This window comes from Mauremys reevesii, linkage group 26 (genome assembly GCF_016161935.1).
Source record: "Mauremys reevesii isolate NIE-2019 linkage group 26, ASM1616193v1, whole genome shotgun sequence".
Taxonomy (NCBI): Eukaryota; Metazoa; Chordata; order Testudines; family Geoemydidae; genus Mauremys; species Mauremys reevesii.
This window is the reverse complement of record NC_052648.1, coordinates 12,889,014-12,904,385: the sequence shown is the minus strand read 5'-3', so window position 1 is coordinate 12,904,385 and position 15,372 is coordinate 12,889,014. Positions and strand designations below refer to the sequence as shown.

The window sequence follows — 15,372 nt, the reverse complement described above, 5'->3', positions numbered from 1 at the left end:
AGAACGAGGTAAATTCACGGAATAACCGCTGTAGCGCTCAGTGACGCTGTCACCTGTGCTGGCAGGAGAGCGGCTTCCAGGGGCAGAGGTTCCCCGCTCCCCAGAGCAGAGCGTCGCTGTGGCCAGTGGGAGCCGCCCGCCCCGGCAGCGCGCTGGCTACACCAGGGGCCGGGCCCGCATGGCTGCGCCCCTGGGGGGGGTCCACACAGCCAAGTGCCCGCGCCCTGCTGAGCTCCCTTCGGGGGCAGCCCAGGCCCAGGCCCCCGCTCCGCTCCCCATGGCCCGTGTCCGCCCTGGGCAGGGGATGCGGCAGCGATGCCCGTCCGGGTGTTCTTGGCTTCTGCCTCTTTAAGGGCTGGCCCCGCCCCCATCTCCGTGACGCAGTAGATGCTTCCGCTCGGGGCTTTCATCCCTGCGAGGCCCCCGGCGCCTATAGCTGTCTGAGTAGGTGCCTGTAGGACGAGCTCAGCAGCAGGGATCGGAGCGGCCGCGGCCTCGGCCTGGCCGCTCTGCAGAGCCCAGGCTCGGGGAGGGGGTGGGCTGGGCATGGGAGCGGGCGGCAGGGACCGCTGGGGAAAAGCCTTTTCCAGTCAGGCACCGGGAGGTCGCCTGGGAACGCGCCGCGGGTGAGCGAGGCCCCCTGTCGGGCCGGAAGCGGGCGCGCGGCGGAGAGCAGCGACGCGCCGATGGGGTCCGGCTCGCGCAGCCCCGCGGGGCGCTCGCGGCACCGGAGCCGCAGGGAGGCGGCCGGGTCCCGGGAGAGGAGGCGCCGCCGGTCCCGCTCCGGGTCCAGCGGCGGCGGCAGCGATGGAGGCGGCCGGGCCCGGGGCAGCGAGACGCGGCGGCGCGGGAAGCCGGGCTCGGGGTGAGGAGCGGGGCGGGGTCGGTGCCCGCCGCAGGGACAGGCCCAGCCCCCCCCCCGGGCCTCCTCCCCGAGCAGGTGACCGGGGAGCGGGACAGGCCGAGCGGGGCCAGGCCCCGGGGTGGCTGCGGGGGAACGAACCGCAGCGGCGCAAAGCCCCTGGGTCCCCCCCCCCCCGCCCCCCGGGTGTGACTGTCCCGGGAAATCACCCCCCGACCAGCAGCGCTGTGCCGGGCCCCGGCCATAGCTTGTCCCGCCGGCTGCGGCTTCCTCCCGAGTGCAAGTCGCCGGTGGGTGAGCTGGCAGCAGGAGAGGCAGCCTGGCTGAGAGGAACAAGCCCAGGGCGGAAAGTCAGGAGATCCAGGATCTTTTCCTGGCTCTGCCACTAACTGGCTGTGGGGCGTTAGGTAGCCCGGTTCATGTCTGTACTTCCCCGGCGGGGAAATGTGGCGAGCGCTTACCCATCTCAGGGTTGTGAGGGTGAATGAATGAATGAACGTTTGGACAGCTAGATCGGCAGGGTGCTGCGTCAGCCCTGTGCTGCTCTGCAGTCTTTCTCTGAGGTTGTAGCTCTCACCAGGGTGGTGGTGTTTTCTTCTAGTTCTGACTCTGACGAGAGAAAGAGATGGCAAAAGAAGAAAAGCAAAAGCAGGGACCGGCACCACAAAAGCAAGAAGAAACACCGCGCTCGGTCACGGGATGGCTCCTCTAGCTCAGACTCTGAGGCAGAGAGAGAGAAGAAAAGAGGCCGCAGCAGAGAGCGGAGAAGAAAGCGATCCAGTTCCAGGTCTTCTGTGTCTTCCGTCACATCTCCCTCTCCTTCACGTTCCCAGAGCTCAAGGGAGGAGCTGGGGCAACAGCTGAGCCTTCAGGAGCGACTCAGGCTGAAAGAGGAGAAGAAGAAGCAGGCTGAAATGATGAAGGCATTGGAGACACCGGAGGAGAAGAGGGCTAGGCGGCTGGCGAAGAAGGAAGCCAAAGAGAGGAAAAAGCGTGAGAAGATGGGCTGGGGGGAGGAATACATGGGCTACACCAACACCGATAACCCCTTTGGGGACAACAACCTGCTAGGCACCTTCATCTGGAGCAAGGTGAGGCCTCTCTCTACGTCACCGGGCAGTGAGGTGGGGGGATAAATGGTCTTTTCTGTCCCCCAAGCTTCCTGTGTCATGAGATAATCAGGGCTGTGCTGCTCCCCATGGTAGAGCTTTCCCCTGGGAATCTCAGTCAGTTCAACATTGCACATACCAGCTGAGCTGTTGCGCAGAGGGCCAAGGGGGTGATGGTGCAGGGTCAGGGATGCTGAGGTGCAGGGAGGGACACGTTTGCCTGGGATGAGTTGGGGGAGGAATCTGAAAATGCTAGGAACAGCAAAGCAAAAGTGAGGGTGAAACCTGCATTGAGGACACACTGGAGAGGCACCCACTTGTTTCGAGCGATTATCTTAAAGATCCACTGCGGTTTTATTCGGCCTGCCATTGAAAACCTATGCGTTACATAGAGCTGAATGGTCACTTAAATGGGATGGTGGCTCTTTGTGTATCCACGTTGGGGCTGCCACAGCTAAATTCCTGGAGGCCACTGGGTGAGTTCTAGTCCCACAGCATCATCTGCAGTGAGGTGGAGTGTGCGGATGGTATGTACTTAGCACCCTGTAGAGGGCTTGTATTGGGGACTTCCTGCCACGTCACAAATGGCAACTGAGAGGCCTGTTGGGGGCCTGCTTACTCTTGGTGCGTGATTGATTATAGGCCCTGGAGAAGAAAGGGATCGGCCACCTGGAGGAGAAAGAACTGAAGGAGAGAAACAAACGAATCCAGGAGGACAACCGCCTGGAGCTGCAGAAGGTGAGAGCCAGTAGTCCTTCTCTGCCTGTGACCTGCAGCGGAGCTAATGCAGGCGAGGACACTGGCCCCGATATAAGTCACTTGGTTACTTGTGGCTGTCTTATCTCTCCCCCCCACCCCTCCTGCCTCCGCCAACTCTAATGCTCCCATCTTTGGGCGAAGACAGTGGCATGTGTGGTGACGGGGATGTGGTGGTCCAGGTTCTTGTCTCTGCACAGAGGTGGTGCCCTGTTCTCAATACTGAATCCTCAGAATGAGCTGGTCCCTGGTCTCTTTAACGACACACTATTAAACCAACAGAGATCTCAGTACCCCCCAGCCCTGAGCATGGGCCCAGTCAGGGGTCTGTGCTGCCGCTATCTAGTGAGTTTCAGCTCTCCTCTTGTCCATGCCAGCATTGGTTCTCGTGTGTCTCCTCTTGCTTGGTGCCCTCCCACTCCCTGTAAGGGCAGGGCCCATCGTGGGAAATGGGGCAGTTTTGCGCTGGGTTGGATTTGAAGCTAGCATCCATGAGTTCACATGCTGGGAGCGGCTGAGCCTTTGGGGAATGGATGGTGCCCCAGGCTGTGCACTGCAACAGTCTTCCCTCCCTCTGAGACAGGTGAAGCAGCTGCGCTTGGAACGGGAGCGAGAAAAGGCAATGCGCGAGCAGGAGCTGGAGATGCTGCAGCGGGAGAAGGAGGCGGAGCACTTCAAAACCTGGGAGGAGCAAGAGGACAACTTCCACCTCCACCAGGCCAAGCTGCGGTAGGTGGGCACCAGTGACTTGTCTCAGGCCTGTGTGCTGGGGGCAGGCAAGGTCCGAGACCTGGTAGCTGGAGCTCAGTGTGTTCTCTTGTTCCCTGCAGATCAAAAATCCGGATCCGGGACGGCCGAGCCAAACCCATCGACTTGCTGGCCAAGTACATCAGTGCAGAGGATGACGACCTGGCAGTGGAAATGCATGAGCCTTACACGTTCCTGAATGGCCTGACGGTCTCCGACATGGAGGATCTGCTGGAGGATATCCAGGTACCTCTCCCCCAGTACTGCTGCTTCCAGGCCTCCATTCTCTAGCTGGGGAGGTTAGATGCAGATTTCCCTCTGGTGCCAGAAGCTGAGCAGCCCCTGAGCTTCCTTCCTGTCCTTTGCATGCTGTCCCTGTGCCCCACCTCTGGTGCTCATCAGCCCTGCCTCCAGTGCTCACCTGCAGCTGCAAATGGCCTGATTCAGACAGCAGCGCCAGGCCAGGCCTCGCCTCTGACTTCACATGGCTCCTTGTTTCAGGTTTACATGGAACTGGAACAGGGCAAGAATGTGGATTTCTGGAGGGACATGACCATTATCACTGAGGACGAGATAGCCAAACTCCGTAAACTAGAGGCTTCTGGGAAAGGCCCAGGTAAGCGGGAGGGGAACGCTGGCTGTCAGCACCTGCATTGCTTATACGCAGCAGTGCAGGTGATAGAGGGGAGCGTGGCCTAGTAGTTAGAGCAGAGGCCTGCGTTCTGCTCTGCCCCATCTCACTCTCTGACCTTTGTCAAATTGCTTCTCCTCTCTGAGCTGTTGTCACTGAGGCAGTGACCCCCCTGCTGTGAGCTCTGCACTGTCCATGTAGAGCCAAGCAGGTTTGAGGGGCTGTAAAATAATCCAGAGCTATGTGGAACCGTGGTTCTGGAGTGGGGGCGATTCCTGGCCCTGGGACTCTCGGTTGCCTGGCTCTAGTTGAGCCCTCGGCTGTCCCGGATTGCAGGTGCCGGCTGACCCTGGAGGCTGTAACCAAGCCAGGTGAATTCCCCCACCTTTGTACAGGGAACTCCGTAACGTGCAGTGGCTTGTCAGCCAGCGGTGGTGTCAGCTCTGGCTGGTAAAACTCTGAGTCTCAGTGATTGCAGCTCCCCAGCCTCACTTCCCTGGCCTGTATCAAAGGCTTTGCTCTCCTGCAGTTGCGATTTCTGTGGCTGCTGCCAGGGGGCGCCCATGTGCCGTTACTGCTCTTCCTGTTGGCGCTCAGTGGCACTGAGGCCCGTCCTGCCCGCGAAGAGATGGGGCCCGGAGGTTGCTGCAGAACCACCCGGGCAGTGAGCGGCAGCGTCACATGCTGAGAGCACGATCCTGTCGCCTGAGCCCGAGCCAGGCGTGGGTGTGGCCCAGGCCCCCACCCTGAACGGTGCTTGGCACTCAATGCCCATCAAAGGGAATCGAGGGCACTCTGTGCCTGGCAGCGTTCGGCCCTGCCAAATGACCCCGTTCAGGCGGCCTTCAGGCTGCACCTGGTGGGCTCTGGCTGGACGGAAGGTGCTGGGATTAGCCGCGCAACACCTGACATCTGGGCAGGGGGAATCCAGCAGGGGTTCAGTGGGGTTCGTGCACCAGCAGTGAGGGTGCATTGATGGAGTGTCCGATCCTGGAGGGGTGGCTCAGGAACCTTAGCACCCGTTAACCCTCGTCTGTCCGCACGACAGGAGAGCGCCGAGAAGGAGTCAATGCCTCCGTCAGCTCGGACGTGCAGTCTGTGTTCAAGGGGAAGACGTACAACCAGCTCCAAGTGATCTTCCAAGGGATCGAGGGCAAGATCCAAGCAGGGGGGCCCAACCTGGACATCGGTTACTGGGAGAGTCTGCTGCAGCAGCTTAAAGCGTATATGGCCCGGGCCAGGTGAGCGGGAGAGGGAGCATATCCTGCCTGGGTCAGGGCTGCACCCTCAAGGTGGGGTGTCAAACACCCGCCTGCAGTGGGTGGTATTGGGGAATTGTGTCTCAGAGCACGGGGGTGGGAGGTGTGCTTACATGCCAAGCCAGACATGGGCTAAAAAGCCCCCTCGCCCAGCTGGTTATGGGTTGCTTCCCTTCCTGGGCTGAGGGGAAGGAGAATGCCCTGTGTCTCCTTTAGCCTGGGTGGCAGGTTCAGACACTGCCCTGGACTAAGGCTAATACTGAGTCCGCTCCTCTTTCGTCACCTCCCACAATGACTGGGGCTCAGGCTGTCTGACCCTGAGCCATCAGATTGCAGGAGGGAGCTGTGCGCCCGCCGTGGCCCGTCTGGGAGCATTGCTGGAACCTTTGGGGCAGGACCTGGGCGCCGAGTCCGTGTTTCACACCTCGCTCTGGTGTTGTGTGGGTGAAGCATAGTGAGTGGATGCCAAGGGGGTCCCAGCCCAGGGGGCTCGGGGAAGGCTATGCTGGGGGCCTCACCCTTTGCTCTCGTCTCTTTATTGCAGGCTCCGGGAGCGGCACCAGGACGTGCTGCGCCAGAAGCTGTACAAGCTGAAGCAGGAGCAGGGAGTGGAGAGCGAGCCGCTTTTCCCCATCCTGAAGAAGGAGCCGTCTTCTCCCAGCGACAGGTACGCAGGGCGGGCGATTTCCTTCTGGTGCCAGAAGCTGAGCAGCCCCTGAGAGCGCTCCCTCTGCGGAGCGTCCCCCAAGTCAGTGAGCCGACGGCCGAACAGCACGGCCCAGCAGGTGGAGCACAGGACTCCAGGGTTCAGTTCCAGGTTTTGCTGTTGCCTTCCTGTCACTTCCCCTTGCTCCCCTCGGCTTCCCCGTCTGCCCAGCAATGCTAACAAGTGAAGTCTCCTTCGTAAAGCGCCTTGAGATCTGTGGGTGAAGGGCAGAGGGTTGCTGGCATGTCCCATGGACAAGGTTTGCAATGAGGTTTTTAGTAACAGTTGGAGTCCCAAACCTCTATAAAAGCCGCCCGTGACGTCCGGTTGGGTTGACCGTCGGGCTGGGGGGAGTTCATCGGATTGAGCCGTTCCCGAGATCCAGCTCCCAGGCAGCGGGACGGTCGGCTGGCTTCGAGCACTGTTGTGCACGCGGATGGGAAGCGTAGGTGTGGGCAGGTTTCATGTGATTCTCAGAATGGAGAGGGGTAACTAGTGGTGTTCCCCAAGGGTCAGTCCTAGGACCAATCCTATTCAATTTATTCATAAATGATCTGGAGAAAGGGGTAAACAGTGGTGCAAAGTGTGCAGATGACACTAAACTACTCAAGATAGTTAAGACCAAAGCAGATTGTGAAGAACTTCAAAAAGATCTCACAAAACTAAGTGATTGGGCAACAAAATGGCAAATGAAATTTAATGTGGATAAATGTAAAGTAATGCACATTGGAAAAAATAACCCCAACTATACATACAACATGATGGGGGCTAATTTAGCTACAACGAGTCAGGAAAAAGATCTTGGAGTTATCGTGGATAGTTCTCTGAAGATGTCCACGCAGTGTGCAGAGGCGGGCAAAAGAGCAAACAGGATGTTAGGAATAATTAAAAGGGGATAGAGAATAAGACTGAGAATATATTATTGCCCTTATATAAATCCATAATACTGTGTACAGATGTGGTCTCCTCACCTCAAAAAGATATTCTAGCACTAGAAAAGGTTCAGAAAGAGCAACTAAAATGATTAGGGGTTTAGAGAGGGTCCCATATGAGGAAAGATTAAAGAGGCTAGGACTCTTCAGTTTGGAAAAGAGGAGACTAAGGGGACATGATAGAGGTATATAAAATCATGAGTGATGTTGAGAAAGTGGATAAGGAAAAGTTATTTACTTATTCCCATAATACAAGAACTAGGGGTCACCAAATGAAATTAATAGGCAGCAGGTTTAAAACAAATAAAAGGAAGTTCTTCTTCACGCAGCGCACAGTCAACTTGTGGAACTCCTTACCTGAGGAGGTTGTGAAGGCTAGGACTATAACAATGTTTAAAAGGGGACTGGATAAATTCATGGTGGCTAAGTCCATAAATGGCTATTAGCCAGGATGGGTAAGAATGGTGTCCCTAGCCTCTGTTCGTCAGAGGATGGAGATGGATGGCAGGAGAGAGATCACTTGATCATTGCCTGTTAGGTTCACTCCCTCAGGGGCACCTGGCATTGGCCACTGTCGGTAGACAGATACTGGGCTAGATGGACCTTTGGTCTTACCCGGTACGGCCTTTCTTATGTTCTTATGTTCTTATCCCTCCATCTCTGGGCTGCCGTCGGTCAGATCTAGTGTCCGGGGTGATGGGCCGGCTCCCAGGGGATACATGGTTACCTGGCTGGTTTTACAGAGGGGTGCGCCAGGCTGCCGCAATCCCAGCAGGGGGAGTCACAGTTGACACGTCAGGAGCGAAGAGAGACTGACCTGCCCCACAAAATACTCTTGAGCTGGGGGAAGGGCACTGGTGGGGAGCTTGGACATGGTGAGTTTGTGCCCTGCTCCGCTGAACCCTGCGGTTTCTGAGCACTTCCCTCCCCACCGCCCAAGGCCTCCTGCTGCAGGAGACGGCAGCGGTCGGTCTGTTGGTACCAGTGAGAGGTTGCACCCGTCCAGTGCTGGGAGTAGAACCCATTGCTAGACTGGCAGCCATGTCGCCTTTGTACAGACAGGGTTCGTAGCTCCCTGCAGCCCTGGCTCTCCCCCCAGACCACCCCTCTTCTAGAGCCAGGAATGGAGCCCTGCCCCGCAGAACCTTTTTCTTGCTGAAGCCTGCCTCAATCTGCTATAAGAACTGCAGGGCCCAGGGAGAGGGGTATTAGGGGCTGTGTGCTGGGAGGACTCCCTGCGATCCCTGTTCCCAGAGGGGTCTGGAGCCACAGAGCCGGGTCTCCCCACCCGGGTGGCTCTTACCAGCTGCCTCTGTGGGAGCAAAGGGGGCCGAGAGCTGAGGAGCAGCTTCAACCCGGGGCAGGGCGCCAGTGTGGGGGAAGGGAACGCTGCCTGCTCCAGGCACCGGCAGCGGCACATCTCCCCACCAATAGCAGCTAACTACTGAGCCAGCTCAATTCGAGTGAGCATGCTCAGTACAACCTCGCTAGGACATTCTTCTGCCAGGAGCTGTTCGTGCCACTGCGCCGGAGGGGATCGGGGCTTCAGCTGCGGGGCCCCACAGCCCCCTTGAAAGGGCTCGCAGACCCCTGGTTGAGAACCGCTGCCATAGACCCTCCAGTACCTTTCCCTTCCCCCCCCATCGGTGCCATTCACTGTGCCAGCACGACTCCATACCAAGACTCCTGTGCACCCTCCCAGCGGCAGCAGCCATGGGGCGGGGGCTGGGAATTGCTCCTGGGGGTGGATCACACCTCTCCTCCTTCCCAGCTGCTCAGCCTCAATCAAAGAGGCTAACGGCACCTGAGGGGGTCCCCTCCAGTCGGGTTCCTGCCATTTTAGGCAAATATTCCCCCCCATCGACCCCCAGACGATGGACCCAGCAAGGTGCCCCCATCCTTCCAGAGACCAGCGTCGGTGCCTTGTCGCGAGCGCTGCAGGGTGGGTTCTTCCCTTCTGGGGCATGGATCATCCCCTTGCCCCAGCCCTGGGCAGCAGAAGGCCCCGTTCTGAGTGTAGTGTTTGGGGGGTGTCCCCGTTCCCCTGCCTGCCAGAGGGGATGGTTGCCCTGGAGCAGCAGCAGTTCGCTGTGTTTGGCCTGTGGAGGCTGCAGCAGCTCGACGGCGCCAGGCCGGCACAGGGGAGAGGCATTGTGGCACATGGGGCAGCCCGGCCCCTCGCACTCAGCCGCAGAGGGCAGTGCCCTGTGGGAGCACAGACTCCTCACTGCCTGAGCCTGCCCTGCGTGACCCGGCCCCCAGCGCCGTAACCTCTCTCCCCTCTGCCTTGCAGGCCGGACCCGGAGGAGAGCGCTGCAGCGCAGCCGGGCCCCTCCACGGAGGGAGCCCCCTCGGAGGCCAAGGGGGAGGGGGAGGGGGAAGCGGTGCTGATGGAGGAGGACCTGATTCAGCAGAGCCTGGACGACTACGACGCCGGGAGGTACAGCCCCAGGCTGCTGAACTCCCACGAGCTGCCCTGCGACGCGCACGTGCTTGAGGCCGAGGAGGATCTCCAGCGGCTGCTGCTCTTGAGACAACAGCTCCAGGCCACAGGTAGCAGCTGCTGGCTGGCCCGGGTGTGTCCATCTCCTCAGGGTCTCTGCGTCACCGAGAGGTGCTGCCTGGCAGGTTCATTCAGACACTGCCTGTGCCCAGATGGCAGGGCCTGCCCCACGGCGCAAGGCCTGGGTCTCTAGGAGAGCAGCAGCTCCCCGGGGAAGGCCTGGCAGCCTCCTTGCTTGGGACAGACTCAGCAAAGCCCTGGGAGTCTGTGCCTGCCCCAGGGGGTGTGGGATGAGGGGCTGGCGGAGCCTGAGCAGACCAGGGACACCCAGACCCCAGGTTAGTGGATCATCTCCCCAGGTTATTGCCTCCTATGGAGCAGCCAGCCCATCCCCATGGAGCCGGGGCCCTCTGCACCCCCTACCCCCTGATCTCAGCGGCCTCCGGCCTGGCCCCTGGCATTGTAACCAGTAGAAGAGCATGCGGGCTCCTCCCTCCCCTCCTTAGCATGCCTCAGAGTGGCCCCCAGCTCAAGGCCTCGGGCTGCTGGGGGTGGAACAGTCAGGCCTCAAGTCCCCTTCCCAGGCTGGGTCCTGCTGGGCTGGATCACCCTGGGATGGTGCCAGGCCTGTGCCCCCGGAGCAGTAGTGCTGCAGGCCCCACCCACTAACCAGCCCCCAGAGCAGTAGTGCTGCAGGCCCCACCCACTAACCAGCCCCTGCCCCTTCCTCCGCAGGCGACGCTAGCGAGAGCGCCGAGGACATTTTCTTCCGCAGGGCCAGGGAGGGCATGGGCGCCGACGAGGCCCAGTTCAGTGTGGAGATGCCCCTGACGGGCAAGGCCTACCTATGGGCGGACAAGTACCGGCCCCGCAAGCCCCGCTTCTTCAACCGGGTCCACACGGGCTTCGAGTGGAACAAGTACAACCAGACGCACTACGACTTCGACAACCCGCCGCCCAAGATCGTCCAGGGCTACAAGTTCAACATCTTCTACCCCGACCTGATCGACAAGCGCTCCACGCCCGAGTACTTCCTGGAGGCCTGTCAGGACAACAAGGACTTCGCCATCCTGCGCTTCCACGCTGGCCCGCCCTACGAGGACATCGCCTTCAAGATCGTCAACCGGGAGTGGGAGTACTCGCACCGCCACGGCTTCCGCTGCCAGTTCGCCAACGGCATCTTCCAGCTCTGGTTCCACTTCAAGCGGTACCGTTACCGCAGGTGAGGGCGCCGGGCGGCTGCCCGCCACCCGCTGACTCTGGGCTGCCTCCCTTTGGAGGGGCCCTTTGCGTCATTGCTGGACCCGTGGGCGAGCGCTCACATCAGAGGGTGCAGGTTCTGCGTGCTCCACCGCTGCTCTGTACTGCAGGGGCATTCCCTGCCGGCGGGCCCGCTGGCGCGCTCTGTATATTGCCTTGTGTCGGGGCGGGGGCTCTCCTTGTGTTTTTAATGGGCTCTGGTAGGGGATCCTGTGCTGCGACTCACCCAGCAAAATAAACCTAGATTCTCTGTGAGCGAGAGCCCCTCCTGGCGTCTGGGCCGCAAGGGGCCAGGAGAGCCCAGAGGCAGTGCTAGCCTCCTGCCGCCTGCAAAGCAGCCGCTAGAGGGGGGCCAGCGCTCGTGCTTCGCTGTGTGCTCGGTTGGAGCAGTCGCTCCCTGGAAAAGCCCTCTGTTCCCTTGAGCTGTGTTCCCATGGGAGCTCTCCCCATCCGTCCCTGCTGCGGGAAGCTGGGAATCCTGGGGCGCAGGAGGGGAAGGGCCCATCCCAGATAACCACCAGCCTCTCCTGGGAACCCACCCTCCACAGGTGCACTAGTGGGAAGGTGGCACTATGTCCCCTGTGCCCAAGCAGAGGGATGTGGCGTGAGGTAAAACCACTGCCCGACCTGCCCCCTTCCCCTCACTGCTGGGGCGATTCCCAGCCTCGCGGGCCAGTCAGAGCATAGCGGGGCTAACGGGCGTCAGCTGGTGTCTCATGGAGAGGGGATGGTGAGCAGCCAGCCCAGTGCTGTGAGCTTCCAGGCTCCTGCGCTGGGTTCCCAGCTCAGCCCTCAGCCGTGGGCACACGACATTGCTTCTCCAGCGCCCGTTGATCCATCTGAGCACCTGCTGCCCCAGGCTCTGACTGCCATCAGTCCAGCCCGGTGCCTCCTCCCCAGTGCCCCCTCATTGTCCACAGAGGTGCAGAATAGAACCCAGGCGTCCTGCCTCCTTTGCTCAGATGGCCCCACATGCTCCCCAGTGGGCTGCCTTCGATGGGGGGCTATCCCCTGCTACCCCAGCCTGCCCTGCCAGGCCCTGCAAGCTCCTCACTCCCATGTTGGCGGGAGCTAGCAGCCAGCGCCCTGCGTGCTGACAGGCCGAGCACCAAGGAGCTGGCTCTGTGTCCTGAGCTGACTGGGCCTTCCCCGCTGATGGTTTCCAGGCCTGAGGGGCCCGTGCCAGACTCCTCTCAAGGGAGATGTTCCCCAGAAGTGGCCTCCGCGCCCTTTCTTGTGGGACCTTCACTGAGAGATCCTGCTTTGGGAGCTCGGCCTGGCAAGCTTCCCTCCCTTGTCAGCCAGACTCATTTCAGTTCCCTGCTGGGAGCCCCGCACCCCCTGCTCCTGCTCACGCCACCTCTGGCCCTTTCCAGGACTCACGCTGCCTTCCGTGGCCAAGATGAAAGTTGCCGGGGGCTGGTGTCCAGCTGGGAGGATGAGCACGGGGGCAGGGGGCCGTGCGGGGGAGGTTTTTACCCACCAGCCGTTGCTCTGCTGCTGAACTTGGAGCGCGAGTGCTGTCCTGTTCTGTGGGCAGTGACCTGGGCCACGGGCCTAGGACAGTCCTGGCCTGTCAGCAGCTGCATCTTCCCCCATCCCCCCTGAGTGGGGGGCAGCAGGCCCAGCCCCTGGGCCGGGAGAGGGCTTGGCCTGAGGATAGGCTTTCCCCTTGGACACTAGCTTTCCAACGGGGCAATGGGGCTGGCGCTGCCCTGCCAGTCCCAGCTGGCCATCAGACGTCCCAACGCTCCTGGTACCTCCTGCCTGATGAGTGGCTCTTCCTGGCTGGCACAACCGTTACAGCCAGCCAGGGCAGGAGGCAGTGGGAGAGGGCAGGCGCTGAGGGTGGCAGGCCCAGCTTTGGCCACGCTCGTGCTCTGGCACCCATGGCACAGGCAGGCTCAGCAAAGGTGGGTTAAACGGGCTCGGTTTGGCGTGTGCAAAGCCCCGTGTGTTTTTCCAGAGGCTCTGCCCTGTGGTTGGCTTCTCTGCCACTCATCAGCACCACGTGCAGGAAGGATGGGCGTTAACCCTGCTGCAGTGCCCTAGCCAGCTGTGCACCCATGGGGGGCTGTGCCAGCATCACACCTGGCCAGAGCTTGGCCCACCTTAGCGGCTGGGATTGGGCTGTTGGAAGGCCTGGCCCGTAGGCACGATGTGGCACAGGCCTGATGCTGCCCTCTGGTGGGCATCTTGCCTGGCCAAGCTGCCTTTTGAAGCCTAGTGCAATTCTCACAGGCTGGTCCTGGCAGCTCCTTCTCCAGACCCATCTTGCCTTGGCTGAGGGCCCAGAGAGGGTGGCGGGGAGGGCCCAGGGCCTGCCCCCTTCCGGGGAGGGCACATGCTCCCAGCGCCCACTCAGCTCTTTGAATTGCAGTTTCCTGGCCGTGAGCAGCAGGCGGTGAAGGCTGGGGAGCTGGAAACGCAGCTCAGTGTATTAACCCCTCGAGGTAGCCGGGGGGCTGGAGCGTGTGATGGGAGAAGCAGAAACCCCAAGGCTGCTGGGGACACAGAAATAACGAGGCCGGCGCTGTCTGCAGCCGCTTTCAGATTCCCCTTGGAGCAGAGCAGCCTGCAGTCCGGCTCCCCTAAGAGCGTGGAGCACATCCCTGGGATTGGGGGTGGCGGGCGGGGGGCAGATGCTCTCTCGGAGCTGCTAATGGGTGTGGGGATTTAGGAGACAATAAACAAGGGCTTGAGGGATTCCAGATGGGAGCAAAGTCTGGCCCAGAGAGGAGCCTGGGCTGGGAGGTGCCAGTTGGTGGATGGGCCAGGATAGCGGATGTGTTGGAAGCTAGTATTGGGCCAGGACAGCGTATGGACTGGGATAGCGTATGGCCTGGAAGCTGGTATATGGGCCACCAGCTAGTGTGTGGGAGGGGACAGCGTCCGTCCCGGGACACTATGGGCTGGGAGACAGGCAAGGGCAGGGCTTCCCTGGCAGGGTCTGCCTGGCTCGAATACAGCGTCTGTCCTGGGAGCTCAAGGTGCTTTTGAACCAAGGGTAGGACCAGCGCAGCCCCTCCTGGGGCTACGGGCACATTATCCCCGTCCTGTGCAGGCCCAGCTCTACTGGCATATGTCCCCTTTAGACCAGGGTTGCTGCATCACGCTCTGGGTGTGCTGGGCTGAAAGTGTGACAATGTGTGTGTCACCAGGCCTGACCGTGCTGGGGCAATCTGCTTCCCCTAGCAACGCAGAGCTGGGGAGCGATGCCAGAGCGAGGCAGCAGCTTGGGGGTAACGGTCCATCCCAAAGCCCCGAGGCCTCACCCCAGAGACTCGGGTTCCCCCACAGCTCTAGGGTGAGCCAAGTGGAAGGACGGGGATCCTCAAGGACCCAGCTGAGGATCCCAGAGGCTTGTCCCGCCCACAGAAGATATGAGTACTTTGAACCCACGTGGTGGTGTGCAGTGAATCACCAGTGTTAGGAGAGGAATTCTCCCTCGCTACCGAGCATATGTTCCTGTGGGGCTGACGAACGAGGTCAGAGTCGAGTCCCTTTGCTTTTAACTCTGCAAAGAGGTGCACTAACCACGTGGTAACAAACCCGGTGCGCTGGCTGAGTCCTCCAAGGAAATGGACTTCATGTCTGAGCCGCACAACACCCAGAGCCAAGCAGAGCCTAGGACACCAGGACAATCACAATCTAGCAGCTAGAGCTCAGGGGTTCTAATCCCACTCTGGGAGGGGACTGGGGTCTGGGAGTTAGAGCAGGGGAATGGGAGCCAGGACGCCTGGGTTCTCTCCCCAGCTCTGGGAGGGAAGTGGGGGCTGGGGGTTAGAGCGGGGGATGGGAGCCAGGGCTCTGGGGTTCTCTCCCCAGCTGTGGGAGAGGAGTGGGGGCTGGGGGTTAGAGCGGGAGGTTAGGACACCTGCATTCTCTTTCCTATTGAGGAAGGGGAGTGTAGTCGGGGGCAGGGGCGTGATGCTCTCAGGACTCGGGTTCAATTCCAAACCACTCACTCTTTGTGACCTTGGGCACATCCCTTCTCTGCTCTTAGCCTCATGGGAACAGCGAATTTACCCATGTCATAAAGGGGTTGGGAAACTTCTTAACCGCGAGCTCCTCAGATGCCAGGACAAAGGAAAGGCCGAGGACGATTCTGTCCCTCAGTGGGATCCTGCTGCATCACAGGGGCACAGTATCCCGTATATTTACGCTATGGGGGAGCAGCTTTCAGCCACTCTCCAGAGGGCCAGCAAAGCGTGTGCAGATGGTGCCCTCAGATGAGCCTGCAAGGCCGGGTTCCTGAGGTCTGAGAGCAGGGGCATTGTCCTCTTAAACTGCTCGACCTTCACCTTGGAAGTCTCCATAATTTCCCAGTTCCAATCCTTTGGTTGGAAACGAAGCAACCCCAGGTTGGGGGGGGGGGTCCAGCAGGGATGGGGGAACACTCATTTGGGCGGCCCCGTGACATGCCTTTGACATGCATCACACCCACCCCCAGAACGCCACACAGTGGTGAACAAGAGACCACGCCCCCAATGGGCGGCTTGGGGTGAGCCTCTGCACCACGTCTAATGAGCACAGGAAGTGAGGGCCCTGCAGCTGCACTGGCCCTATTGGTCCTCCCAGCACAATCCCCCAGTGCCCCTCCAATG

At 60.5% G+C, this 15,372-nt stretch overlaps 1 protein-coding gene across 1 annotated transcript; it reads left to right on the top strand.

Annotated features, from left to right (window-relative positions):
* Positions 1–671: 671 nt before the first annotated feature.
* On the top strand, positions 672–10,880 carry CACTIN (cactin, spliceosome C complex subunit). Its single transcript, XM_039516127.1, has 10 exons — positions 672–865; positions 1,464–1,953; positions 2,614–2,709; positions 3,311–3,456; positions 3,558–3,720; positions 3,976–4,090; positions 5,154–5,346; positions 5,909–6,031; positions 9,296–9,555; positions 10,241–10,880. Exons 1-10 carry the CDS (start codon positions 687–689, stop codon positions 10,729–10,731), a joined length of 2,256 nt encoding a protein of 751 aa, XP_039372061.1. The 5' UTR covers positions 672–686; the 3' UTR covers positions 10,732–10,880.
* Positions 10,881–15,372: the final 4,492 nt, after the last annotated feature.

Excerpts from the sequence above, each read along its gene's own strand:
- CACTIN (XM_039516127.1), top strand. The coding sequence starts at position 687 with ATGGGGTCCGGCTCGCGCAGCCCCGCGGGGCGCTCGCGGCACCGGAGC. Across the intron at positions 3,721-3,975 it reads ATCTGCTGGAGGATATCCAG|GTTTACATGGAACTGGAACA; the intron begins GTACCTCTCCCC and ends TCCTTGTTTCAG. Across the intron at positions 9,556-10,240 it reads ACAACAGCTCCAGGCCACAG|GCGACGCTAGCGAGAGCGCC; the intron begins GTAGCAGCTGCT and ends CTTCCTCCGCAG.